The sequence below is a fragment of the Myotis daubentonii genome, chromosome 4 (assembly GCF_963259705.1).
Source record: "Myotis daubentonii chromosome 4, mMyoDau2.1, whole genome shotgun sequence".
In the NCBI taxonomy this organism is placed as follows: Eukaryota; Metazoa; Chordata; class Mammalia; order Chiroptera; family Vespertilionidae; genus Myotis; species Myotis daubentonii.
The window spans coordinates 34,024,365-34,052,323 of record NC_081843.1 but is presented as its reverse complement, the minus strand read 5'-3'; the positions used below and the strand labels follow the sequence as shown (position 1 = coordinate 34,052,323).

Here is a 27,959-nt window from a genome sequence, read left to right as displayed (position 1 = left end):
AAAACGGGGACAATAAACTATACGTCACAAAGTTGTCATGAAAATGAAATAAGGGCCTAGCTGGTTTGGCTCAGTGGATAGAGCATCGGCCTGTGGACTGAAGGGTCCCAGGTTCGATTCCAGTCAAGAGCACATGCCTGGGTTGCAGGCTTGATCCCCCGTAGGGGGTGTGCAAGAGGCAGCCGATCAATGATTCTCTCTCACCTTGATGTTTCTATCTCTCTCTCCATCTCCCTTCCTCTCTGGAATCAATAAAAATATATAAAAATAAATAAAAAGAAAATGTAGTAATAAGGACATATAGCAAAGCACTCAACACAGAGCCTGGCACAGAGGTGTTTAATAAATAATTTTTTGTCAAGAAAACCTTAGCTCAGAGAGAACCTTCTTCGGAAGGTCAGATGTAAGATAATTCCCCTAGAAATTTCCCATCAAGGGATCAGGATCCTTGAGCATTCCTTGGAGTCTGTAGTCTCTGGAGTGGGCAGGGCCCTGGAACATTCAGTGGCAGGGCAGTTGAGGGGGATGAGGGGCTGGACCCCTAAGGAGACCGCTACGGAACCTGGGTAGGCACAGGAGCTAGGGGCTGTGCCAAAATGGTTCTGCACATAACACAGGCCGGAGGCAGGCTGGTAGGGAGGCAGGCTGGGCATGTGCCCAGGAGCACAGGCTGGCCAGGAAGCTAGTTTCTGGCCACTGGCATGCTGCATCTGGGCAACAAGGGGGCTTGGGGACAGGTGAGGGTAGCTGCTCTGTGTGGGGTAGGAGCCGGGCACAGGGTTCAGCCTGGAATGGAACAAGAGAAAAAATGGTCATTCGGCTAGAAATGCCAAGGCACACAGCACCCCCCCCCCACCCCCCGGCTGTCACTCCACATGAGAAAAGCTTGGGTCACTGTGCTACTTCATATTACAATGTGCTCTAGACATTGCTTTAACGGACTCTAAGTAGTAACCAGGGAGAAAGGTTAAACTCAACCAAACAGAAAACAGATGCCCAGAGAGGGAAGGTCCCACTCATGGTCCTGCAGAAAGCCAGCAGGATGAAGGGATATTGGGCTCATGAGTGAGACCACCTGAGTGTAACCTACTCGCAGCAGCTTGCAAACTGGGTGGAGATGGGGACCAGATCACAGTAATCAGCGTCTGGCTCAGCAATTCTACCCAAAGAGAAAGGATCCATGCCTGTGGGAAGGAAGGCGGGAAGGCTCCAATGGGGTAACAAAGGGCTTGGGCCCAGGCCTTGTCTGCTGTGAGATTTTCTACCTGTGATTTCAGGAACACTCACTCACTCACAGCTCAAAGGCCTGGCCGGCAGAAACCAGTGACAGATGTGGGGAGCTATCTGTGCTGAGGCTCAGGGCCCCAAAACAGACACATGTGGCTGAGACTGTGAATGGAGACACAACCTAAGTTTTATCCTCTGAACTTTTGTGCAAAGTTCCAAATATGGAGAATGAATGCCAACACCATTGATGTCTGTTAGGTGTCTGGACTAAACCTGTGTACATTCTAATTAAAACCCAACCTTACAAATCAAATGTACAAGTAAGTACAGACACCAGGTACTTAATAGCACTTCCAGGACATTTTAAAATGTAGAGGTTTTGGCCTACCAGAAGTTCAACAAGAGCCTCCAGGGAGACAAAGCTGTCCAGAGAGCCACGTCAACTGCCCAAACACGTGCTGTAGTACTGCCCGTGTGCCACTGTCAGACCATCTGACACTGTGTCCTGTTCTGGGTGCCTACAGCAGGCCAGGATAATGAGGGACCAAACATGGGAGGAGCTGAAAAAGTTACCATGTCCCCCACCCACAGCTGAATGTCACAGTGAAGCAGGATCACACCTGCACCAGTGAGTCACAGTTACAGAGAGGTGACTGCAATTCAACATGGAAGATCTTCTCTTCAGGGGCTGCCTTGGAGTGAACTCCCAGCCGCTACAGGTGAAAGTTAAGACGGGGTGACCACGACCACAGCCAGCTGTTTTAGAGGGGACCCTTTCACAGAGTGGGAAATTGCATTCGAGGATCCTTAAGTCCTCTCGAGACTCCATGAGAACAATTAAAAGTCCAAAAGCCACAATTCACCTCATTCTATATTTAAACAGTCTCCCAACATTGAGACCTCAGGAATTAATTGTCTGGAGCAAAGTGGGTGAATGTGCATTTTTTATTTTTGCAATTATCCACCTCCCCCAAATATGGGCTTTTGAAAAATGGTCAAAGGGCTTTGAGCCTGTGAAGGCTGAGAATGTCCACCTCCAATTTAACCCAAACCCCATATCCAGGCAGTCACAGAGGGCAACATTTACCTCACAGATGGCTGAAGGCAAAAAGGGGCCACTGGCATCCTGACTTCACAGTGAGCCCTTACTTTTGGAGGAACCATGTCATCTGAGCATGGACAGGAACCAGAGGCGGACAAGCGGCCGACAGTGTGGCACAGTGGAAAGGGAGTAAGGAAGACCTGGAAGCAGGGGACCCTTGCTCTAGACTGAGCTCTCCTGCCTGTGTTACATGGAGAAAGACTCTTGTCCTTCCTTCGGGCCCAAGGACGCAATGAGGCTACAAGAGCTCTGACAGCTTGCTTACACTGTTCATGGAGAGTTAATGAGCCTGGACGAGAAACAGTAAACTTCACCTTCTCTTGCTGGGTGGCCAAGAAAACCCGATCTCTCAGGTCTTGGGGTGTGCTACCTCCTAAGCCACCAAGTCAGCTGTGTGGCCTGTCTGTGCTTCTTACCAGTATGCCATGCTAGAGCCCAATCCAACCTCAGAGTGCTTGTCAGTGCTGAGGGTTGGTAATAACACTATCTAGGACCCCGCCCTCAAGCTGGCTGTCACAGTCTCTCACAAGTGCTTCGAATGCCTTCCCCCTTCCCATTCCTGCTCACTCCCTACTTCAGATGCAGCTGGCCAGAATCTAGAGTGCTCAGAAGGCATCTGTGCATAGATTTTCTGGGCCCAGGGCTACTCACATCCTGTTCCTTTTTTCCCGTGACACTGAACTGGTCACACCATCTACAGGCCCTGGAATTGCTTTAAGAATAAGATTTAAGAGTTCTATAACTTACTTCCGGTTCCGGGCTGCTCTTCTTTCGGCTGAAGAACCTGAGATGTATTTGAATATCGAAATCCTCCTCATAAGGCTGAAAGGGAACTTCTGGTCAAGCTTCAATGCTATGTTCTCTGAGATGTCGAAGGAATAGCAGTATGTGAGGCCATCTGAGGTTGGCATATTAAGTAAAATTGGAGGCAGCTAGAGAGGAGTGCTGAACACTCCCCAGAGAAGAATACAGGTTCCCACATTTAATTCACAGGGGCATTAGTGCTTTTTCCACCATAAACTCTGATTGGTTTTTCAAGCTCAGGGGAAAACAAAATTTGAGTTTCTATCCCCTATACCTCAGAGGGGACAAGGCCCAGCAAAAGGAGAGGGCAGAGCCCTGGCCGGTGTGGGTCAGTTTGTTGGGCATCATCCCAGGCACGGAGGGGTTGCAGGTTCGATTCCCAGTCAAGGCACGTGCCCAGGTTGCGGGCTCAATCCCAGGTGGGGATTGTGCAGGAGGCAGCCAATCAATGTTTTGCTCTCACATTGATGTTTCTATCTCTCTCTTCCTCTCCCTTCTTCTCCTCTAAAATTAATAAAAATATATCAAAAAATAAAAGGCAAAGATTAGAGAAGCAACTATATGCTATCTATAAGAAACAAGCTTTGAATATGAAGACATATTAAAAATATAAGGATGAAAAAATATATACCATGCAAATCCCAATTTTAAGAAAGTAGAAAGTTGGAATAACTATTAGTATTAGACAATGAAGACTTTAGGGCAAAGAATATTAACATAGAATAAAGGGGTCTATTTCATAATGATAAAAGGGAACTCATTAAGATGACATAACAATCCTAAATGTGTATGCATCCAATTATAGAGTTTCAAAATATTTGAAGCAAAAACTAATGAGAACTGAAAGGAAAAAAGAAATCCACAATTTTAGTTTGATTTCAACAGTTCTCTTAGTAATTGAGAGAACAAGTATAAGGAGAAGGCTCTGCCCTCTCCTTCTGCTGTGTCTTGACCTAACTGGCATATATTAAACTTCATACCCACCAACTGCAGAATGCACCTTCTTTTCACGTACACATAGAACATTCACCAAGATGTACCAACTGCTGGGCCAGAACTGAAGTTAAAAGAGCTGTAAAATTACTAAGGATAGTCTCTTACCTCATGAAATAAAATTAGAAATCAATATCAAAAAGAAATCTGGAAAATCACCAAACATTTAGAAATTAAGCAACTCACTTATAAATAAACCCTGGGTCAAAGAAGAAATCCCAAGGAAAATTAGAAAATACTTTTAACTGAGCGATGACACAACAAACCAAAATTTGTAGAATGCAGTTAAAATAGTGCTTATATGGGAGTATTTAGGTTTCAATTTTCATATTAGGAAGGTTTAAAATCAATTAAATTAAAAATAGCAGCTATGTTATCAATGTGTATTTATATACTATCTATCCCAATAGATAATTGAATCACAAATTAAAAGTGATTTTAGAAATGTACCTATCTAACTCCAACACTACCAATTCTAATGTTTAAAAGAGTAACCTGCCCTGGCCAGTGTGGCTCAGTTGGCTGAGTGTCGTCCCAAAGTTACAGGTTCAATTTCTGGTCAGGGCATATGCCCGGGTTACGGGTTAGATTCCTAGTAGGGGGCATGCAGGAGGTAGCTGATGAATGTTTCTCTCACATTGATGTTCCTTTCTCTTTCCCTCTCTCTCTCAAATCAATAAAAACATATTTTAAAATAATAATAAAATAAATATTTTAGATCCCCCCCAATTGCCAGAATATTTATACAAGGAATATAAGGCTTGTCCTAAGTTTTTAACCACCCATATGGTAAAAGCTTATCATAAAAAAAAGTGGGTGGTTTTTGTTGTGCACACGCATGCATGTGTGTGTGTTCTATGAGAAAAAGACTAAACCAAACAAAATTAAGACAAACAAATCTGTTTTCTATTCCTTTCATGGAACATCTCCAGCTCATGAATATTTCAGATTCTTCTAATGAAAACTCATAACATAATTAGTCAAATGTACACTTACACCTTAGTTTACAAGGGGGGAAAAATCAAATCAGAAATTTTTGTTGTTAATCCTCACCCAAGGATATTTTTTCAATTGATTTTTAGAGAGAGTGGAAGAAGGGAGAGAGAGAGGGAGAGAGAAACATCAATGTGAGAGAGACACATCAATTAGTTGCCTCCTGCACTTGGCCACGACCGGGGGAAGGACTAAACCTGCAATTTAGGTATATGCCCTTGACCGGACTCGAACCCGAGACCCTTTGGTGAATGGGCCAATGTTCCAACCACTGAGCCACACCGGCCAGGGTTAAATCAGAATATTTTACTAACTGGTAACACTACACTGGCATGAAGAGAGAGCTGTACTGATATTTTCCAGAAGAGGAAATTCTAGCCTAGAAGAGGGAAACAACAGATCTACCCAAGGCCGTGTGGTTTTCAAAGCTGAAAGCTATAACTCAGATTACCTACATCTGACCCCATGGCTCTACCTACATGACCCCTCTAGACTCTCCAACTTGGTTTACTCTTTGGGATGTCAAGGTTCTATCATTCCCTTCCAGGAAGGATACATGCTAGCCCAACTCCAAGTCCACAGACATTACTGAGAAAAGAGGTCTGAGGAATGAGCCAGGAGGCACAGAGCAGGAGCCACGGCACCAGGACTGAGGGCACAACCATGCCGAACACCAGGGCCCTCCTCATCCGGGAGCGGACAACACTGACTCCCAGCATGGCAAAAGCCACTGGGGTGAAGCCTCTGGCATCCTCCACCTCCCCCAACTTCAACAGCGATGACACGGCCTCAAATGACAAGTAGATGATAGCGGAGATGAGGGCGAAGATCACGGTGAAGAAGCAGTGCCGGACGGTGCCCACGGTTCTCTCAAAATTGCCAGCAAAGCGCCAGATGATGATAGCACCACAGAGCAGGGAAACTGGATTCTCATACACAAAGATGTAGGTCACCAGCCTGTAAACTGTAGAGGGAGCTGGGTTAGAGGCCTGACAATGGGTTGCTCCAAGGTGGGAAAGACAGGTTACAACCCACCTAGAAAAGGGGGAGTAGCTCCTATGATAGCGCACTGGGGACCCGTGAAAATCAGCCAGGAGCCAAGATAAGCAATGGGAAGCAACAATGATCAGAACCCAAGACTCAAAACAGAGGCATGAATGTCTAAATCCCTGCTCTTTCCCACACCTGGAGTAAGTCTTTTCAGTGACTGATTTCCATGTGGAAAAAAATAATAATACTTTTTAGCATGGGATAGTCTTTGAATTTGTAATTTGCTTTATGCCCCCTTTTTAGGTTTTAATACTGACCTATCTCACCAGGCAGTTTGAGGGTTAATTAATTGTAACAGCTTCAGGGTGGATTGAGTGGGTGTCCCTTAACACTCTGTATGCCAGTCTCCTCGGCTGTAATCCTGACCTCTCCTTCCATAGTGGCTGTTCAGAGGAAGAAAAAAGGGACCGTGAATTATTTTGCACCTATAAAGATCACTGTAATCTAGATATAAAAGATATAAAATTATCACTAATAATATAGGTGTAAAACTCACAAGTCTTCCTTAAAAGTGCTTACCCAATCCTACAGGTAGAGTGACACTTTATGTGCAATAAGACAGCAAAGAATTTAACTTCTATTTTTCTAAAAGCAGACATGTCTTATGTACTTTTGTCCTTGTAGGCCAAAACATTAAACGGAAGGAGGGGGACTGGTGGAGTGGCAGTAATACTGGACGTGGAGCCTAAAGACTTGGAGTGGAATCTTGGTTCTATCATGTAAGGGCAGGCTGAACTTAGGTCACTGGGCCTCGTGGCTCGTTTCCTCAGTATGAAGTAACAGATTATACTTGAGGCCTTCAAAGGTCCTTTATGTGTCTAATACTAATATGCCCATGAACCCCACACTCGGGGAAGCTGTAAATTAAAGAAAATGGGGAGCTCAGTGTAGGCTGACATTTTGCATCTGTCTATGACCTGCTCTGCATCCCAGTGGGGGGGGGGGGGGAGAGTTTTAGATTTGAACGGGGAGGCAGGCTGTGATCCTCAGTCAGGCCATCTCTGTCAGGCTTCATTATCCGAAGCGTACATGGTTATTTGTCAAATATTTCCACAACTAAAATTCCAAGTGTAAATGTGAAGATGCTAGAGGCAACGCTATATGATTTGGGGATTATGTACCCCAAAGCTCCAGTTCCAAAACATCACACGATGAAAAGAAAAATCTGGGTTCTGTCTCAGCTGACTTAATAGTTCTGTTTCTCTGCATTAAGCCTCAGTCTCATCTAAATGATGGGCAATAATAAAGCCTACATAATGGGATCATCCAGAGGATGAAATAATGTGTGTGCGCTTTGCAAAACAGCAAGTCGTATAAATTTCCCACGTCCTCCCCAGGAAAGAATGGAAGTTTACCAGCAGATGTTTATACTTAATCGCTCCGCAAATTTCTCTCCCCCAAAGAAATCTAGCCCCTCTCCCCGTGAGCTGGGAATCTGACTCAGGATTAAGATACAAACGAAGAAGCAGAAGAAATTCTAAACCTCAAGAGGCCAGGACGCTTTTACAGGGGGAGCCACAGGTAAAGTTGTAATGTCTTGATGAAGATGCGAGGGGGAAAAAAATTCAGTGGGAGGGACTTAGGCCCTAAAGCAGACTTGAGTGTGTATATGACAAGGGAGGGGGAGAGGAAAAATCCTCCGGGGAGCGTGCGCACGGGTGAATGAAACCTGTTTCCTAGCGAATGAATTGAGGGGGCCTTCATCAGTCCGGTGGAGACAGGGAAGGGAACACAGTAGAGTAGGGAAAGATTGCAATGATGACGAAGGGGGGCTCTGGAGAGACAAAGACGTGGAACATGGGGCTGGTCCTCCGGGTGGAGAGGATGATGATGCGGACGGAGTAGCTGGAGGTGAGGCCTGATGGCGCGGGTGCTGGGAGCCCAAAGCCCAGGGCCCGGCGAGGTCGGAGGAAAAGGGCTGACACCTGGCGCTCGAGCCCGCCCAGCTCACCTTGCCAGTTGCGCAGGCAATCGGATCGCAGAGAGAGGCCGGAGGGCGGCAGGGGCGGCTGCAGCAGCAACAGGCGGGGCCCGGACACCAGGAGCGAGAGCAGCGCGGTGAAGAAGGTGGCGGACGGCACCTCTGGACGCGAGCACCAGCTTCGACGCCCGGGCTCCGAGGCCGCCATAGCCATCACCGCGCCCGCGCGGGCTGGGCGCCACCAATTCGCCGGCTCCTTCCGCCTCCCAGTGGCTATCTCCCCTGGCAACAGCGGGGGAGGTGGCCGGAAGCTCCGCCTCCCCCAGGCCCCGCTCGCTTCGAGCTGCCCAATCCGCTTGCGGGGACCAGCCTCCCTCGCGCACGGACAGCCGGGAGTCCTGCCTGCACCCTCTACCTCCGCGGGCTGGTGTCCCCGCTGGCTCCGGGCTGTGATTTGAATTTCATCTCCGCTCTAGGTACCTAATGACTATGGTCCCTGTGGTTTACAGAACACTCATCTCTCTCTCTCTCTCTCTCTCTCTCTCTCTCTCTCTCTCTCTCTCTCTCTCTCTCTCTCTCTCTCTCTCTCCCCACATACCCCCTTATGTGTGTTTATCCCGGTTATAGGGACGAGGAAGCTGAGGTCTGGGGAGGTCCCTGGCTAATTCGTTAAATGGCAAAGACAGAATTAGAACTCAGGTCCTCCCACTGCTAAGGAACAGGTTGGGCACCGGGACACCTATGCTATGGCCTGGATTTGGCCAGATGTACAGCAGGGGCAGCCTTCCGTGGCTGGGTTGGAGAGGCAGGAACGTGAAACTAAAGAGGGATTCTGTGAAGGCCCTGACGTGGTAGGAATGTAATATCCCTCCTGAGTAATCAGGGTGTCGGCACTTGAAGTTAGATGTGCGCTTTTGCCAGAGAACAGCTGGTGAAGGTAGAACGCTCGAATATTGTTTCCCTGATGAGAGATGCTCTAGAAGTTGAGGCAACTTGCCCAAGGCCCCAATTGGGAAATGGTAGGACTGGGGTTTGAACCGGTGCTTGCTAGGCTCCAGTGTTCTGCCCTTTTCCCTATAATATTCCCCTCTCGTGCCCTGCCTCCCTGTCTGTAAATTTGCCTTGAGGCCACACAGACTACTGAAAAATAAATGCTTCGCAGCCTGTGCTGGATATTCAGATCCATTCTCAGGCCCTACTCTGCCCCCTCTCTGTAACTTTAGCCCTGTCTGCGTTCCCTCAAACATCAGGAAGAGAACCAGAGAGTCTTCTTTTGTGTTTAGCACTAAAATAGAAGCATAATTTCCCAGACATAAATATAAAGCAGTGGGACATATTTAAATGAATACTGTGTACATGGAAACTAATGCTGCTCATGACACAGCAGTGGGCATGAAAATTAAGGTTTTACTCAACAGGATGCGAGATATAAATCAGGAATCAGGATTGTGGTGGAGCTGCTAAACATAGGGGACGGGAACTGAGGCTGCTGGAACTGAAGTCTGAGCCGAGGAAAGAGGAAGGGGGTGGTGGTCCCATCTCCTCTGTGCCAGTCAGGCCATTCCAGGAGTTCTGGGTCTACTTCTAGACACACATTCTGAAAAAAGATGTGGAAAAACTAGAGCTTGTCCAACAAACAGTGACCAGGATTGGGAGGGGGAAAGGAAGGGAACAAAGAGACTTCCCTTCCAGAATGAGCTACTGTAACTATCTGAAGGGCTTTCCTAGAGAAGAGGGAGTAGATTTATTCTGGGTCTCTCTGGAGTGGAGCACGGAGGCAGAATGGTGGAAATGGCACAATGGGAGACACGCTTAAGAATGACCTTTCTGACAGTTTGGGTTGTCCATCCATGGAATGAGCTGCTTTGATCAATACTGGGCTCCCGGGTATGTGCAAGCAAAGGCCGTCTGGTGACTTGATGAGAATGTTGAAGAGCATCCGGTTGAAGGTGGAACTAGATGCCTTTTAAAATCTTTTTGGATCTTCAGTTCTAAGACTCTGTAAACAAACACGAAGGCATATGGAGGGTCGATACACTTACGAGAGGGTCAAGGGTAATCTCATTTGGTCTGGCAGAATGAGTTGTGATGACTGCACATATCCTACAGCAAAGGCTGTGAAGTCGAATGCAGGGAGCACCCAGAGGTCTCCTGTCTCTAATTCTGTCTGTCTCTCTGATTCTGCCTTCCTCTACTCATTTTTTTTCCAATTATGCCTCCAGGAAACCCAAAGACCTTCCTTAAACTCATGGGGTGGAGAACTGGAATGAAAAAACAGAGCCTCCTTCAGCAGGAGGGCATGGGGATGGGGCACCATGGGACTGTGAGATCATTTTTATCCTATCTGCTTTGCCCTTGGTCCACAAAGAGACTTCCAGCCCCAAATGAGCTACCCAGAGACACCTCTGTTTACAGTTCTGCTGGGCATCCTCCTCCTATGTGGAGAGTGCCTGGTTCTCCACATGTCAGACTTTGAGGCTGGGGTGCAGGTGACTTCTCAGGGAGCACGGCACACCAGTGAGGACATTTCTAGCTCAAATCTGTCAGCAAATGCTATAATCTCTACCAGCAACCTATTCCTCACCCAGCAGCCTGCGTAGTTTATTAAAAAGTAGAATCACAGGAGAAACCAAGATGGCGGCATAGGTTAACGCTGGAGATTGCTGCCTCGAACAACCAATTCAAGGGTACACCTAAAAGATGGAACGAACATCATCCAGAACCACAGGAAGGCTGGCTGAGTGGAAATTCTACAACTAGGAGGAAAGAGAATATCATACCCAGACTCAGAGGAGGCGCAGTGCTGAAGTGAAATACTTAGACTCCCAACAGCAGACCAGAGGAGCGCAAGAATCAAGTCAAAGATTTGAAATGCGAAGAAGCAAAAAACACCCAACTGGAAAAGCAAAATGAAAAAAGAATCCGGAAATACGAAGATAGTGTAAGGAGCCTCTGGGACAACTTCAAGCGCACCAACATCAGAATTATAGGGGTGCCAGAAGATGAGAGAGAGCAAGATATTGAAAACCTATTTGAAGAAATAATGACAGAAAACTTCCCCCACCTGGTGAAAGAAATAGACTTACAGGTCCAGGAAGAGCAGAGAACCCCAAACAAAAGGAATCCAAAGAGGACCACACCAAGACACATCATAATTAAAATGTCAAGAGCAAAAGACAAAGAGAAAATCCTAAAAGCAGCAAGAGAAAGAAACTCAGTTACCTACAAGGGAATACCCATACGACTGTCAGCTGATTTCTCAACAGAAACTTTGCAGGCCAGAAGGGAGTGGCAAGAAATATTCAAAGTGATGAATACCAAGAACCTACAACCAAGATTACTTTATCCAGCAAAGCTATCATTCAGAATAGAAGGTCAGATAAAGAGCTTCACAGATAAGGAAAAGCTAAAGGAGTTCATCACCACCAAACCAGTATTATATGAAATGCTGAAAGGTATCCTTTAAGAAGAGGAAGAAGAAGAAAAAGGTAAAGATACAAATTATGAACAACAAACATGCATCTATCAACAAGTGAATCGAAAAATCAAGTGAACAAATAATCTGGTGATCATAATAGAATCAGGGACATAGAAAGGGAATGGGCCGAAACCGGTTTGGCTCAGTGGATAGAGCGTCAGCCTACGGACTGAAAGGTCCCAGGTTCGATTCCGGTCAAGGGCATGTACCTGGGTTGCAGGCACATCCCCAGTAGGAGATGTGCAGGAGGCAGCTGATCGATGTTTCTCTCTCATCGATGTTTCTAACTCTCTCTCTCCCTTTCTCTCTGTAAAAAATCAATAAAATATATTTAAAAAAAAAAAAAAGAAAGAAAAGAAAGGGAATGGACTGACTATTCTTGGTGGGGAAAGGGGTGTGGGAGATGCAGGAAGAGACTGGACAAAAATCATGCACCTATGGATGAGGATAGTGGGTGGGGAGTGAGGGCGGAGGGTGGGGCGGGAACTGGGAGGAGGGGAGTTATGGGGAAAAAAGAGGAACAAATGTAATAATCTGAACAATAAAGATTTAATTTAAAAAAATAAAATAAAAATAAAATAAAATAAAAAATAAAAATACAAAGTAGAATCACAGGAGTACTTCATCATACTCAGGTTCACATCCTCACTGAAGGGGAGGGGTAGGGAATCTTAGGGATTATTCTGAATTCTGTCTACAACAAGGATTATGGGTGCAGCAATTCTGAAGCTACTTTCTGGGTAGCATACCACTGAACAAATTAGTAAATACAATGATGATGTTGGAGGACAAGTTTCTCACTGTTGGAGAAGTGAAATACAAATATGGAATTGTTTAATGCTAGGAAGCTGGATTAGAACTAGATGTATCAGTGTGAACTGACAATTTTTCGTATATTCTGTTTATTTTCATTCATTGGTTGGTTTACTTCCCCACTCCAGCTCTGTCTTCTGAAAGAGTCTAGAGGCAAGGACACCTCAGCAGCAATGATCATATCTAGTGCCCAGATCTTGATTTATAAATAGAATTCCCAGTTAAAAGGAGCCATGAATCACTAGAAGAATGGGTAACATCAAAGCAGGAAAAGTACAAAATGAGCCTGGAACATTTTGTTGTGCCAGAATGTAGAAAGTACCCCCAAAATGATGGGGATATGTCAAAAGAACAGAAACTGGTGTGAGGAAGATTCTATTAGACAAAAGATCTGTAAATATTCAGATATTGGAAAGAAACAATGTTCTTCAAATCACTGCACTGTTTAGAGTTTGTATTTGTGATTAAAACTGCTTAAATAAACAAAAATATACCTAAACTCACAGTTTAAAATATTGTACTCCTTAGGAAACAGTATTTACTATTAACAGGATATGGCTAATAAATTTCATCTACAAATACAAGGGCAATTTTTTTTAGCGTGGCTGGATATTGGAATAACTACATGTACTATTCAATATAAATAAAGCATTTTTTTTAAAAAAAGTAAGTTAGAGCCCAGTTGGCGTGGCTCAGTGGTTGTGTCAACCTATGAACCAGGAGGTCATGGTTAGTTAGATTCCTGGTCAGGGCACATGCCTGCGTTGTGAGTTCGATCCCCAGTGTGGGGCCTGCAGGAGGCAGCCGATCAATGATTCTCTGTCATTGATATTTCTTTCCCTCTCCCTCTCTGGAATCAATAAAATATATATTTTTTTAAAAGAATGCTTTTTTAAAAAAAGTAACTTAGAAGGTACTCTCGTTACAATTTAGAATTAATAGGACACCCCAAATGTACAATTCCTTTCTAACCTTCTTCAGCTCATCTTCTGTCACTACATGCCCTGTGGGAGACAAAATAATGACGACCCCACCCCCACCCCCGCCGAAGATGTCCATGTCCTAATCCCCAGAACCTCTGTGTAGCAAAAAGGGACTTTGCAAATGTGATTAAATTAGAAATCTTGAAATGGGAAGATTATCCTAGATTATTTGAGTGGGCCCAATGGAATCCTGAGTGTCCATTTAAGGAGACAGGAGGGTCAGAGGGAGAGAAGGTGATATGATAGAAGCAGAGGTTGGAGCTAGGTGCTCTGCAGATGGAGTCAGGGGCCACTAGCCAAAGAATGAGGCAACCTTGAGAAGCTGGGAAAGGCAAGGAATCTTTTTTTTATTTTTTTATTGATTTTTTACAGAGAGGAAGGGAGAGAGAGAGAGAGAGTTAGAAACATCGATGAGAGAGAAATATTGATCAGCTGCCTCCTGCACACCCCCTACTGGGGATGTGCCCGCAACCCAGGTACATGCCCTTGACCGGAATCGAACCAGGGACCTTTCAGTCCGCAGGCCGACGCTCTATCCACTGAGCCAAACCGGTTTCGGCAAGGAATCTGATTTTCCTCTAGCAGGGGTGGGGAACCTTTTTTCTGCTAAGGGCCATTTGGATATTTAGAACATCATTTGTTGGCCATACAAAATTATCAACTTAAAAATTAGCCTGCTATATTTGATCAAACATCTAATTAACTCGCCCCTAATGCCTTTGCAGGGCCAGACCAAATAATTTTGTGGGCCTTATACAGCCCAAGGGCCGGATGCTCCCACCCCTGCCCTGGACCTCCAGAAGGAACAGGTCTGCTGACACCTTGATTTTAGCCCATTCTGGACTTCTGACCCCAGAACCAAAAAATTATAAAGTTGTTTTCCCCCCCAATCCTTTTTATTATGGTAAAATACATATAACACTTACCATTTTAACCATTTTAAGTGTACAGTTAAGTGCTATTAAGTCCATTTAATGTTGTGCAACTAGCGCCACCCCCCATCTCTATAACTTTTCATCTTGTAAAACAAACTCTGTGCCCATTAAACAATAACTTCCAGCCTTGGCCCTGGGTGGTGAATTGGCTCTCTCAGCTCCCGTTGCCCTCCCCCGCTCGACCTCTTGCCCGGAGTAGCCATGGCGGCAACGAGCTTGCTGCAGCGGGCTTCGGTGACTGCGTTTGCGGCGCTGGCTGGCCGCCGCCTGGGCACGCGGCTCGGACCCGGGGGCTTCCTCAAGCGCGGCTTCCCGAAGGCTGTCGCTCCTGTGAGACACAGTGGAGACCATGGGAAAAGACTGTTTGTTATCAAACCTTCTGGATTCTATGACAAGCGTTTTTTGAATTTACTGAAATTCTACATTTGTTTGACTGGGATTCCAGTAGTAATTGGCATAACTCTGGTGAATGTATTCATTGGTGAAGCTGAGTTAGCAGAAATTCCAGAAGGCTATATCCCAGAACACTGGGAATATTACAAGCATCCTATATCAAGATGGATTGCCCGAACTTTCTATGATAGTCCTGAAAAGAATTATGAGCGAACAATGGCTATCCTTCACATTGAAGCTGAAAAGGCTGAATTACGGTTAAAGGAGATGGAAGTACCAAGATCAATGCGTGCAAGAGGTGATGGTCCCTGGTTTCAGGAACCAACAATTGATAAGGGGCTTATTGATCATTCTCCCAAAACACATCCTGACGCCTAATTTTTTATATCTCTAAATACAAAGTACATTCTCTTCATGGAAAAATTAAGTAATACATCTATTTCGTGCTTTTGCTCAGAGTAATGAATAAAAAAAACCCTCTTCCATTGCTTTACTTCTCAGTGTTGGTTCAGACTAAGGCTTTTTCCATGTGTGATTTTAATTTTTTTCAACTTTATGGGGCATAATTGACAAAAATTGTTGCCGGAAGCCAGTCCACCCTTGCTGCTTGACACAGTCGCTGCAGGGAAGAAACATCTGCACAGTTTATGTTTCAAGGGACCTAATGTATATGGCATATGTTTGCTCCCCCTCTTAACACTATGTGTTTTAAACAGGGCCACCTCCCGGAGAAAGGTTGTTTTCCTCAGGTAGGGATTTTTCCCTGAAGTTAGGGAGGGAATAAAACCCCTTAACTAAGTGCCAGGTGGGTAGTTAATCACTTTACGAACAATCACGCTTAAGCTACATAATCTTTACTCCCTGGAATGGAGAAAGAAACGCCCTAACCTTTGGAACAGAAATTGATAAGATTAAAATCAACTGGTATAAATACAGATGTAACAAGACAACACAACACAGAACTTGGATATCTGTGTGCCAGGTAGATAAAGGCACCATTTTGGAGTGGCCGCGGGAGCCAAGGTGTCGCTGCAGGTTCGCTCTCCCGTGTGCTAGGCTTGGTGGGAAGGCCTGTTTTCCAGTCCGTGCTTTTAGTCCTCGCCATGTCCGGAAGTGGTGTGATTCGTGGTCGGGCAGGGAACAACCATTGTCGCATCTACGTGGGTAACTTACCTCCAGACATTCAAACCAAGGACATTGAGGACGTGTTCTACAAATACGGCGCTATCCGCGACATCGATCTCAAGAATCGCCGCGGAGGACCCCCCTTCGCCTTCGTTGAGTTCGAGGACCCGCGAGACGCGGAAGACGCGGTGTGTGGTCGCGACGGCTACGATTACGATGGATACTGTCTGCGGGTCGAGTTTCCTCGAAGCGGCCGCGGGGGTGGAGGTGGAGGAGCACCCCGAGGCCGCTATGGCCCCCCATCCAGGCGACCTGAGAACAGAGTGGTTGTCTCTGGACTGCCTCCGAGTGGAAGCTGGCAGGATCTGAAGGATCACATGCGTGAAGCAGGTGATGTATGTTATGCTGATGTTTACCGAGATGGCACTGGTGTCGTGGAGTTTGTACGGAAAGACGATATGGCCTATGCCGTTCGAAAACTGGATAACACTAAGTTTAGATCTTATGAGGGAGAAGCTGCCTACATCCGGGTTAAAGCTGATGGGCCCAGAAGTCCAGGTTATGGAAGAGCTCCATCTCGAAGCCGTAGTCGTAGCAGACGCCGTAGCAGAAGCAACAGCAGGAGTCGCAGTTACTCCCCCAGGAGAAGCAGAGGATCACCACGCTATTCTCCCTGTCACAGCAGATCCCGCTCTCGTACATAAGCTAATTGGTGACACTTGTTTGTAGAACCCATGTTGTATATACAGTTTTCCTTTACTCAGTGCAATCTTTTCATTTTTTTAAATTAATTAAATCTTTATTGTTCAAAACAAAAAACAATAACTTCCAATTCCATACTCCCCCAGCCCCTGGGAACTGTCATTCTACTTTCTGTTCATAGAGATTTTGACTAGGTACCCCATATAAGAAGAAACATACAACATTTGTCTTTTTGTGACTGGCTTATTTCACGTAGCATAATGTCCTCAAGGCTCATCTATGTTGTAGCATGTGTCAAAATGTCCTTTTTAAGGCTGTGGAATTTTTTCCTGTATGGATATATTACATTTTGTTTATCCATTCATCTGTCAATGGATACTTGGGTTGCTTCTACCCCTTAGCTATTGTGCTGCTGCTGAGAACATAGGGGTACACTATCCCTTTGAGACTTAGTTTTCAATTCTTTTGGGTGTGTATATCCAGAAGCGAAATTGCTGGATCATATGATACTTCTATTTTTAATATTTTGAGCAGCTGTACCATTTTACATTCTCACCAACAATGCACAATCCCAATTTCTCTATATCCTTATCAACACATTTTTTTTTCATAGTAGCCATCCTATGGGTGTGAAGTGGTAATTTGTGGGTTTTTTAAATATATATTTTTATTGATTTCAGAGAGGAAGGGAGAGGGAGAGAGATCGAAACATCAATGATGAGAGAATCATTGATCGGCTGCCTCCTGCACGCCCCCTACTGGGAATTGAGCCCGCAACCCGGGCATATGCCCTTGACTGTAGTTGAACTCAGGACCTTTCAGTCCGCAGGCTGACGCTCTATCCACTGAGCCAAACCAGCCAGGGCAATTTGTGCTGTTTTAAGCCACTAAATTTGCAGTAATTTGTTACAGCGGTAATAGGAAGTGAATATATTCCTTCGCTACACTGGTGTCCTTTCTGTTTTCAAACCAGCCAAAATCGTCCTCGCTTCAGGGCCTTTGAATGTGTTCTTCCTTCTGTTGAAGCATTCTCCCGGGTCTTAGTGCGATGGCCTTCTCCTTAGCCATCAGGTCTCCAGCCCTGCTTCCTCAGCAAGGCCTTCCCAGATCGCCCTCCTGGTAGTTCTTCTTTCAGTGCAACTTGCCACAGTTTCATATCATCTCATCTACTCGTGTGTCTACTTATCTGATTGTCTGTCACTATTACTAAACTGAGCTCCCCAATGGCAGTGACCTACTATATCCTCCTCCAGCACCTAGAATAGACCTGGCACGTAGTCAGTGCTCAGAAATATTTGTTAGTCCCTCCTCCACATAGCTGGTGCCTGGAGTGCAGAAGAGAAGGCCGCAGTGGGTCAGAGGGCTTGCGGAGGTGATAAGCACCAAATGTCTCACTTTGCACCGCTGAGACAGCTCTGGGGCAGGGCCAACCACCCACTCACCTTGGCCAGCCAGGGTGTCCCTGGATTTACATCCTCAAACTCCCACCTGCACCCCAGGATGAGTCTGAGGAAGGAATTGAATGCTCTGGAGGGGCGGGCATAGGGTGAGGACTGCAGTGTGGCTCCCTATTGCTCTTCCCTCTCTTTTTTCCTGTCCTGTGAGGACGGCAGTGGTGCAAAATGGCTTTTATTATCAGTTCCCTACTCAGGCTTCTTTTAGCAGCACTCAAACCTCAAAGCCATGTCCTCACTGTCCCCTGGTGGACAGTTTGGTGCAGGATTCCTTGAGTCTGGTGGAGAAATGGTCCCCTCTCAAGGCAAAACACTGCCCCCTCCTGGTTGTCTCGGGAGGCTGCTCGCAGTTACATGGATGGCTTTAATTTGGGGCCGACTGCAGCCTTATGTGGCATTCATTTGTCAAGCCATCTTTTCCCAGTTCTTTTTCCACACTCACAGGATGGACTACAGAGCAGTAAGCCTCCTGCCTAAGCACATTATCCCCAATGCACCAAGGTTGTGGGTTTGATCTCCAGTCAGGGTACATGCAAGAAGCAACCAATGATTGCATAAATAAGTGGAACAACAAATCTCTCTTTCAAATCAATTTTAAAAACAAAAATTATCTCCAATGTTAGTAAAATGATTGTGTGTTTACAATGTAGTATGCTATAGCTACGTGCAATATTACGCTGCAATTTAAAATTATATTTATTGACCCAAGAGAAGTGAAAATATGTTTCCACATAAAAACTTGCACCAGGGTGTTCACAGCAGCATCATTCATAATAGTTCCAAAGTCAAAACAATCCAAATGTCCATCAGCTGGTGAATGGATAGACAAAGGTGGTGCATACATACGAGAATGGAGTGCTGAACATGCTATAATACGGATGAACTTGGAAAGATGCTAGTGAAACAAATCCGAAAGGAGCACATATTGTATGATTCCACTTATATGAAATGTCCAGAGTAGGCAAATCCATAGAGACAGAAAATATATCAGTGGTTTCCACAGGCTGGAGGAAAAGGGGAATAGGGAATGAGTGCTAACAGGTATGGTATCTTTTTATTGGGGTGATAAAAATGTTTTACAGTAGTAGTGAGGGTTGCATAACTCTTTGAATATACTGAAAACTGCAGAACTGTACACTTAAAATAGTGAATTTGCCAAAACCGGTTTGGCTCAGTGGATAGAGCGTCGGCCTGCGGATTGAAAGGCCCCAGGTTCGATTCTGGTCAAGGGCATGTACCTAGGTTGCGGGCACATCCCCAGTGGGAGATGTGCAGGAGGCAGCTGATCGATGTTTCTGTCTCATCAATGTTTCTAACTCTCTATCTCTCTCCCTTCCTCTCTGTAAAAAATCAATAAAAAATATATTTTAAAAAATAGTGAATTTTATGGTATGTGAGTTATATCTCAATAAAAATATGTGCAAAGAAATACAAATGTAAGAAAAACTAAAAACCTAGTAGAAATGTGTACCAAAAAGAATGAACTTTACTGTGCATTAGTTTAAAAATAAATTTTAAATATGAAGAAATTTCAAGTATCTTGAGGGTGACCCTACATCTGAATCAAAGTTGTACCTCCCAGAAATCTAGTACATTGCCTTATGCTTGGCAGTGGTGTATTAAAGTCAACGGTAATGGAATCAAAATTATTTCCTTCAGGCAAGCATTAGCACCTTTACGGTAATTACTCTTCCATTTCCATGGCTCAGTGCTGACAAGAGGTTCCTATTTCTTGGTGATTGACAAGCCTTCAGTTACAGTGAGTGCACATTGACCTGGAAAGTCACTTTCAGAGGTGTTGCCAGCTGCCAACCTAGGTCAATGTGCACTCTGCCTGCCAGAACAAAAAAACACCTCAATCTGACTGGATAGACTGCCTTCCACCCACAATTTCTCTTCTGTATATTCTGACCCAACTTCCTCTGCCTCCTCCCTGGAGTTTGTATACATGTGTACACACAAACACACACACACACACACACACACAGTGGATTATGACATGAGCAAGAAATAACCTTTCATTGGGTTAAGCCTCTGACATTTGCAGGTTTATCTTTCTCAGCAAGGCCCTGGAGTAAACAGGTGGCATACACACTCAAAATGGGGCCCTTGAGGGGACCTTAATAAAGGGACTATTTATAAAGGTGTGGGTAAGGTAGGGACAGGTGCAGTACCCCAGGGCTGGGGTTGGCTGAAGCCATTCCATCTCTTAGGCCTGAGGGGGAGAGGGGAGGGCATCGTTCCTGAGCCTGATGAGAGTATCTGTGTCAGTAGAGGCGTGCGCCAGCTTCCTGGTACCTTCCATTGGTCAACTTCCCCTGAAGCTAAGACTGGGGAGCTCCTGGTGGGTAAAGGTCAGCCTCCTCTACAGAGAAGAATGTAGAAGGGTGGAGAGTGTGTCTGGAGGATCTAACCGAGAGTCAAACCTCCTTTACAGGAATTTGTTCTCTACGATTTGTGGGTGGGGCAGAGCAGAGGCAGTGAGGAGGGGCTGAAGAGGAAGGATGCATCAGCTTTGGATCAGAATGCCTGAATGTAAAGGGATGATAAGATTTACTTCCCAAATCTGTGAAAAGGAACAAACAAGTTAATATGTGTGGAAGTTTTATAAAGTATTATACTATCCAAAAATAACTTTCTGTAATACACCCCACTAGGAACCCTCTCCAGGATCACAGGCTAACCCAGACTCTCCATTCCTGAAGACGTACAGCTGCCCCCACACAAGGGATTAATTTACAGGTATTGAATTTCCCACTCTGATTTCATGAAACTATTTTTTCGAATCTTACCCTAAACCTCTGACATCAGTGTCTTTATTATCACCGAATCCTCCTCTTAAACACACACACACACACACCTTTCTGTTATGGAACATTTTTTAAAGTATATTTTTATTGATTTCAGAGAGGGAGAGGGAGAGAGAGATAGAAATCAATGATGAGAGAAAATCCTGGATCAGCTGCCTTCTGCACGCCCCACACTGGGAGCAAGCCCACAACCCGGGCACGTGCCCTTACCGGGAATCAAACCGTGAACTCCTGGTTCACAGGTTGAAGCTCATCACTGAGCCACACCAGCCAGGCTGTTACAGAACATTTTAAACAGATATGCAAGTCAAGAGAAGAGAATAGTGAAAAGTACCCATCACCAGCTTTAATAATTATTATTTTTTTTAAAAAGTATGTTTTCATTTATTTCAGAGAGCAGAAGGAAGAGGGAGAGAGGAGTAGAAACATCAGTGAAGAGAGAGAATAATTGATCTGCTGCATCCTGTGTGCTCCCTACTGAGGATCAAGCCCACACCCCCAGCATGTGCCCCCACTGGGAATTAAACTGTGACCTGATTCATGGGTCCATGTTCAACCACTGAGCAACACTGGCCTCGCTTTAATAATTATTAATGCCTGGCCAATCTTGTTTCCTTTACACCCCACCCACTTCTCTTCTATATTATTATTTTCTTTTTTTAAGCAAATTGAGGTAAAAGTGACATAATATAAAATTAAGCATTTTAAAGCATACAATGCAGCAGCATTTAGTACATTCACAATGTTGTGCAACCACCACCTCTGTCTAGTTTCAAAACATTTTCAACTCCCCAAAGTAAAACTGCACACACATTAAGCAGTCCCTCCCTTCCCCAGCCCCTGGCAACCACTAATCTGCTTGCTGTCTCTATGGATTTAGTTTTCTGGATATTTCATAGAATATGTGACATTTTGAGTCTGCTTTCACTTAGCACAATGTTTTCAAGGTTCATCCATGTCATTGCTTCATATAATTCATTTTGCCAATATATTGCAATTTGTTTAACTAGTCCTCTGTTGACGGACATTTGGATTGCTTACACGTTTTTGCTATTATGAATAATGCTGCTATGAACATGTACGTACATGGATTAGTTCAAGTGCCTGCTCTCAATTCTTGGCGGTATATTCCTAGAAGGAGAATTGCCGGGTGTTTTAAAGGTATCCAGAATTTGTTTTAATCAGGCATGCAGACATGGAAACCACTGTCATGAAGGAAGAAGTTTATGCTCATCGACCCCTAGAACCAGGAGGTACAGCATGTCACGCAGGGCCACATGAGGAAGCACCAGAGTCGATCAGGAGGCACAGGGATCTGAGGAAAGTGTGGGCAAGAGCCTTTATTAGGCTTTCTGTGGAATAGGCAAGGCAGCGTGAGCGGTGTGAGAATTGGCAAGGTTGCCCTAGTTGGTTGGTACCTGGCCATGGGGTGATTAGGGCAGGGGGATAGTGGCCTGGAGTGGAGAGCCCATAAAGGAGGTGGTTGGGGGTGTGGGCTCTGGGTTGATTTGTTTGCATGTGAAAGGCCCACTCACAGACCAGTGAGTTGTTATTTCTAGGAATTAAGCTAACCCTGAGGAGTGTCTCTTGAGTGTCAGCAAGGCCCCAGATGTTGAATCATCAAAATACAAAAAATAAAAAGACATGCTTAATTGGAGAAAGATAAATACCACATGATCTCGCTCATTTGTGGAATAAACCGAACAACATAAACCGATGAACAAAAATAGATCCAGAGACAGAGAAGCAGCGAACTGACAAACCTCAGAGGGAAGGAAGGCTGGGGTGGGGGGTGAGGAGTAAAAGATCAACCAAAGGACTTGTATGCATGCAAATAAGCATTGCCAGCCCTAAACGGTTTGGCTCAGTGGATAGAGCGGTTTGGCTCAGTGGATAGAGCATCGGCCTGCAGACTGAAGGGTCCCAGGTTCAATTCCGGTCAAGAGCATGTACCTTGGTTGCAGGCACATCCCCAGTAGGGAATGTGCAGGAGGCAGCTGATCGATGTTTCCAACTCTCTATCCCTCTCCCTTCCTCTCTGTAAAAAATCAATAAAATATATACACTGAGTGGCCAGATTATTATGACCACCTGACGTTTGTAGGCAAATTAGCCGTACACTGCATCGTATGGGATATGGAAGCCAAAGGCCTGTTCGAACACCTTTGCTCTCTGCAGTTACCAAGCTAAAACGTCTCCAATTCGCACAGGGACACAAGGATTGGACAGTCGAGCATTGGAAAAAAGTCACGTGGTCCGATGAGTCATGTTTCCAGTTGCATCATGCAGATGGCAGAGTGAGAATTTGGCGGAAACAGCATGAAAGCATGCACCCCACATGCATGAGTACAACCCTTCAAGCTGATGGGGGCAGTGTTATGGTTTGGGGCATGTTTTCCTGGCATGATTTGGGCCTTTTAGTTTGTGTGGAACAACGTCTGAATAGCACAACATATTTAAGTATTGTTGCTGATCAAGTTCATCCTATCATGTTGATGGCGTATCCCAATGGAGATGGCTTCTTCCAACAAGACAATGCGCCATGCCACGGTGCTCGTATTGTGCAGAAGTGGTTTCAAGAACACGAGGGAGACTTTACCTTGCTTAGGTGGCCCCCACAATCACCAGATCTCAATCCAACTGAGCATTTGTGGGATGAAGTTAAAAGAGCCATCAGGCAGGTGGCTCCACAACCATCAAATCTCACAGAACTGGACAGTGCTATTCATCAGGCATGGTGTCAGATTCCTCGCATCACCTTTCAACATCTCGTGGAGTCAGTGCCAAGAAGAATCGCCGCAGTATTGAAGGCAAAAGGTGGCCCAACAAAGTACTGATGGGGTGGTCATAATAATCTGGCCATTTAGTGTATATATTTTTTTTAAAGCATTACCAATGGACACAGTCACCAGGTGGTGAGGGCATGTGCTGGGGGTTGGGAGTGGCTGGAGAGAGGTCAATGGAGGAAAAAACATAATATTGTAATAGCTATGTATGGGCCAGGGCAGGTACTTGAAATATTAGGGGGACCACTCTGTAAAGCAAGCATGTCAAACTCGTGGCCTGTGGGCCGCATGCGACCCACAATGAATATTTTTGCGGCCCAGACAATGTAACTATGTAAGAAACATTTTAATAAAAATTTTGTAACTTAATTTTTACAATATCCTGTTATACATAATTATTAATAACAAACTACAACGTTCACTTGTTGGGAGCTACCCATTGTCTTCACTATCAGAGAAGTGTAAACTAGGAGCCCGGAACACTGGTGAACCTTGAGCCCTGGCAAGGGCCAGAGCTATGCACCGATTGCACAATGGTGGCTCAAGCAATTTCCTGACCAAATAGTCTGAGAGTAAATCTTACTAATATTTACTGACCTTTAAGATAGTCTGCCTGTTACCGCAAGTGCCTGCCTGACTAAGGGGTATATGTGTACCCAAAATTGAATAAAAGGTTGGCAAGGCCTGGGCACCAGTGGAAGTCCTTCCCCTTGCATTGGGCTTCCTGCCTGGCCCCCAATATTTCCAAATATTATTTCTTGTCTCATCTTTGTCATTTGTGCGCGGCCCTTCTCCAGATCCCGAATCCTGAACCACACGGGACGTGGCTCACACATTCACTAATGACTGATTACTATAATTGTGTTGCATTCATTTCCCTTACGCACCTTACACGCAGGCGCACCATTTCTCACCACTAATACTAGCAGCAAATATTTTAGCAGCCGATTGCCACATCATTAGTCTTGGACTGCCTTGTTTGGTGTGCACAACAGGAAATATTTCACTTTCGGAGAACAAGAAAAATAGGTTAATTTGCATTATGTTTATTAATTTATGCATTTACTCAGTGGCTGGTGAGTTAATGTTCAAGAAAAAAATATTAGTTTTTATTAAAATGTTCTATTATTTTATGATAATGATTACTCATTTATTTCAGCCCTTTGTATTCAGCATGTCTCTATCGAAATAAAGCTACATTTCTATGAAAATTGAAGCTTTTGTGTTTTTTTTTTGCGGCCCACATGCACTTAAACCTTGTTTATTTGGCCCATGTTAGCCTTTGAGTTTGATGTGCTTGCTGTAAAGTATATGATTCTCTAACCACTATGTTGTGCACCTGAAACTAATACAGAATAATATTGAATGTGAACTATAATGAAAAAAAAAGATGGAAAATCATATGTCATATGTTTTTCATCATCATAGTAATAAAAAAATTAAAAAGTTTTTTTAAAAAAGACATGCTTAACACACTGGACCGTATGGTAATTCTATGTTTAACATTTTGAGGAACTGTCAAACTGTTTTCTATAGCAGCTGCACCATTTGCCCTTTCGATTCTCCTTTCAGCGAGGGCCTCAGCCACCAGACTTCGTGGATCAGCAGAATCTGATCCTTCCTTGGCTTCCAAGCAGGAACTGTTTCTATAAGGAGAAGGACGGAACCTAGCCACAGGCAAGACAGGGAAACCAGCAGGTTAGGGCTTCCTGTCCCCTTCTGCTCTGGGACTACTTGCTTTCTTAGGGCTCGACCTCCTCAGCTGTGGCCCATCAGAAGGACTCTTGTCCACATGCTCAGAGGCCTTCCCTCCTCCTGCACCCACCTGCTTTCAGTAAACTTCAGGTTAGTAAGTATCTTCCAACCTCCCTCTCAACACCACTGTCTTCCCTTCTTGCATCTCCCAGAACTTAAGGACCAAGAGACTCCTATGCTTTCATCCTGGGTCCCACCCAGGGGTATGCCAAAACTTGCTTGCACTGACGTGGGAGAACATCTCTCCCCAACTCCACTTTCAGTAACATCAGGTCGTAAGCTTGAAATTAGCCATGTAAAGAGTATTTACACCACAGGAATTAGCAAACCCTATGAATCAGAGCTTTCCCCACAGAGCCAGTTGTTAAATATTTACCAGCACATCACTGGTCCCATCTTACCTGTCGGTCAACCAAGACCTACCAAGTGTTTGCTGATAACTGGTGGTCGGTATCAGCTGTTTTTATGTGGAGTTCCTGAATCCCCACCCCAGCAGGTTAGCCTGGCCCCAGGGGGGCAGAGCCAGCCAGGTGGTGGCAGATGTAAGTCAGGCCAGCATGGCCTGAATTGTTAAGGACAAGGGGATATGGGCAGAGCATGGTCAGTTTCTGCTACACACACACACACACACACTCACACTCTCCTGGTTTCATTTAATACTAATGGGTTTATTTCAATATGCATGGAAAAAATACAGCCAGTACACTAAAGCTATGATTTCATGGGTATTTTTGGATGAAGTCAATTTTAAAAAGCACAAACCATTAAGTGTATAATAAATTGGGCAATGAACAGAAAGATAAAAATTATAGAGATGATAAGAGAATGAAGTTTGATTATCGGTGATGGGGTACTAGTGAAGACTTTTAGGCAGGGGGGTGACCAGGACTGTATTGCACGGTAGGACGAGCTTTCTTGTATTTGCGTGCAGAAAAATTGGAAGGAGGCAAGTTGGGAAGCAGTGTAATGGGGCTGAGAAAGAACAGACAGATCCAGGAGATGTTAAATAGGGAGAATCAACAAAAGTAGGGATATTATTAGATATGGGGAAGGGAACAGTGGTGCCTTCTCTGGACAGTAAGGTACAACACACTGTCCACTTCCTCTCATCATTTTCTGGAATTCAGCCACATTCTGCTGCTCACCGGGCTCATGTGCTTCCCCTTGGCCTGGAACGCTCTTGACCCCTGGTCTCCCTGGAGCTCCTGGCTGTCCTCTGATGCTTCCCTGATCTCTCACACAGAGTCTTCCCTTACACTTCCAGAGCCCTTTGCACCTGCCAGGGGCCTGGCACCAGCAATGAGTCCCCTTAACATTTATTTCAGGCCAGTCGCTGTGCAAGGAACTTTATGTACAGCAGTTCACTTTCCCCATGTAACACCACTGGGAAGCAGAGGGTTTCATCCCACTTCACAGATGACAAAACTGAGGCTGATACAGTCAGAATCTGAACCCAGGCCTAAGCCTCTAAAGCCCATGATCTTAATCACTTTGATCCCTATGCCTTATTGTCCTATATTGTAATTATTTGTTTATGTTTGTCTTTCCAGTGGACTCTGAGCCTTAATGGCCTTGAGTCTGAATTGGGCCCTTCTCTGGATTCCTGAATCTCAGGACTGGATAGGACTTCCTCATTTGAAGCTTGAATTTCCTACTCGGAGCTCTGCCAAGAAGTGCTTGCATGCCCCTGCTTGATAGGGATCTGACTATCATCTAAATCAGTGTTTCTCAACCTTCTGGCCCATTAAATACAGTTCCTCATGTTGTGACCCAACCATAAAATTATTTTCGTTGCTACTTCATAACTGTAATGTTGCTACTGTTATGAATCGTAATGTAAATATCTGATATGCAGCATGGTCTTAGGCGACCCCTGTGAAAGGGTCGTTCGACCGCCAAAGGGGTCGCGACCCACAGGTTGAGAACCCCTGATCTAAATGGTCAGATCTATCTCTGGATGGCTTCACCCACCATGAATGTCTTCCTCCTTTGAGCTTTACCTCTTGACCTCTGTTTCTGTTTCACTTAGACCTCCTTCACTCCCCTGGACCACACCCCTCCCACGGCCATGCTTAGGGTGTGTGGCAAAGTTCATCTTAACAATAGACTTATTGTGCTCTCCCACAGAGAACAGCTGCCACCCCTGCATCTGCATCAGTCAAGGTCTGCCAGTTGTCATGAAGCCAACTTCTCAAAAGTCTTTATGAACCTCGGGCTCCTGAATTTCCAAGCCAAACAAAGGTGAGATGTGTGAGAGGCTTCCTCCTCTGCCTGGGAGGCCCCTCCCACTCTTCCTGCCGCCCAGATCTGACAAGTGAAGGGAAACATTTCTACACTTGGTGTCGGGGCTGTCACTTTGGAACTACCGGGGAAGTGGTTCCCAGAACCATCGCCTGTTCCCAGTCCTCTGGGACTGTGTGTTGTATGTGTTTGGTAGCAAAGAGGGAGAGTACCATGGGTAGCAGAGACACCCTCAGCCTGCTCTCCTGAATCCTCTAAGCTCCCATCCCAGTGCCCATCCATCTTTATGGTGCCCTCCTGCCATCTCCCCTGCTTTAAACCCCAGACACTACATCTTCAGCCACCTTTAATTAGGAGGCTAGGGCAGGAATCCAGGAGGGTGCTAATGGAGCCT

The 27,959-nt window shown here is 45.2% G+C and overlaps 3 protein-coding genes and 1 long non-coding RNA gene across 7 annotated transcripts; 3 read left to right on the top strand and 1 right to left on the bottom strand.

The window, feature by feature from the left end:
- Positions 1-322: 322 nt before the first annotated feature.
- RHBDD2 (rhomboid domain containing 2) lies at positions 323-8,383 on the bottom strand. 4 transcript variants are annotated; one of them, XM_059693498.1, is made up of 5 exons: positions 8,121-8,259; positions 6,427-6,552; positions 5,676-6,083; positions 3,077-3,227; positions 323-786 (listed from the first exon to the last, which is right to left on the bottom strand). In XM_059693498.1, exons 3-5 carry the CDS (start codon positions 5,836-5,838, stop codon positions 432-434), a joined length of 669 nt encoding a protein of 222 aa, XP_059549481.1. In that variant the 5' UTR covers positions 5,839-6,083; positions 6,427-6,552; positions 8,121-8,259; the 3' UTR covers positions 323-431. The 4 variants fall into 4 exon arrangements, with proteins under 4 accessions (XP_059549481.1, XP_059549479.1, XP_059549482.1 ...); XM_059693496.1 differs by lacking the exon at positions 6,427-6,552 and having other exon boundaries at positions 8,121-8,381; XM_059693499.1 differs by lacking the exons at positions 5,676-6,083; positions 6,427-6,552 and having other exon boundaries at positions 3,077-3,191; positions 8,121-8,383.
- An 89-nt stretch (positions 8,384-8,472) lies between these two features.
- Positions 8,473-22,601, top strand: LOC132233206 (uncharacterized). The gene is made up of 3 exons (XR_009452574.1): positions 8,473-8,566; positions 20,631-20,715; positions 21,177-22,601. It is a non-coding gene; the product is annotated as an uncharacterized LOC132233206 (long non-coding RNA).
- Positions 14,454-15,192, top strand: LOC132233203 (NADH dehydrogenase [ubiquinone] 1 beta subcomplex subunit 5, mitochondrial-like). Its single transcript, XM_059693495.1, has one exon. It carries the CDS (start codon positions 14,501-14,503, stop codon positions 15,068-15,070), a length of 570 nt encoding a protein of 189 aa, XP_059549478.1. The 5' UTR covers positions 14,454-14,500; the 3' UTR covers positions 15,071-15,192.
- LOC132233202 (serine/arginine-rich splicing factor 1-like) lies at positions 15,347-16,545 on the top strand. The gene has a single exon (XM_059693494.1). It carries the CDS (start codon positions 15,796-15,798, stop codon positions 16,519-16,521), a length of 726 nt encoding a protein of 241 aa, XP_059549477.1. The 5' UTR covers positions 15,347-15,795; the 3' UTR covers positions 16,522-16,545.
- Positions 22,602-27,959: the final 5,358 nt, after the last annotated feature.

Coding starts and splice junctions, on each gene's coding strand:
- RHBDD2 (XM_059693496.1), bottom strand. CDS start 8,304: ATGGCTATGGCGGCCTCGGAGCCCGGGCGTCGAAGCTGGTGCTCGCGT. Junction 6,084..8,120: donor TTGCCTGCGCAACTGGCAAG/GTGAGCTGGGCG, acceptor CTCCCTCTACAG/TTTACAGGCTGGTGACCTAC. Junction 3,228..5,675: donor ACTTGGAGTTGGGCTAGCAT/GTATCCTTCCTG, acceptor TGCCAACCTCAG/ATGGCCTCACATACTGCTAT.
- LOC132233203 (XM_059693495.1), top strand. CDS start 14,501: ATGGCGGCAACGAGCTTGCTGCAGCGGGCTTCGGTGACTGCGTTTGCG.
- LOC132233202 (XM_059693494.1), top strand. CDS start 15,796: ATGTCCGGAAGTGGTGTGATTCGTGGTCGGGCAGGGAACAACCATTGT.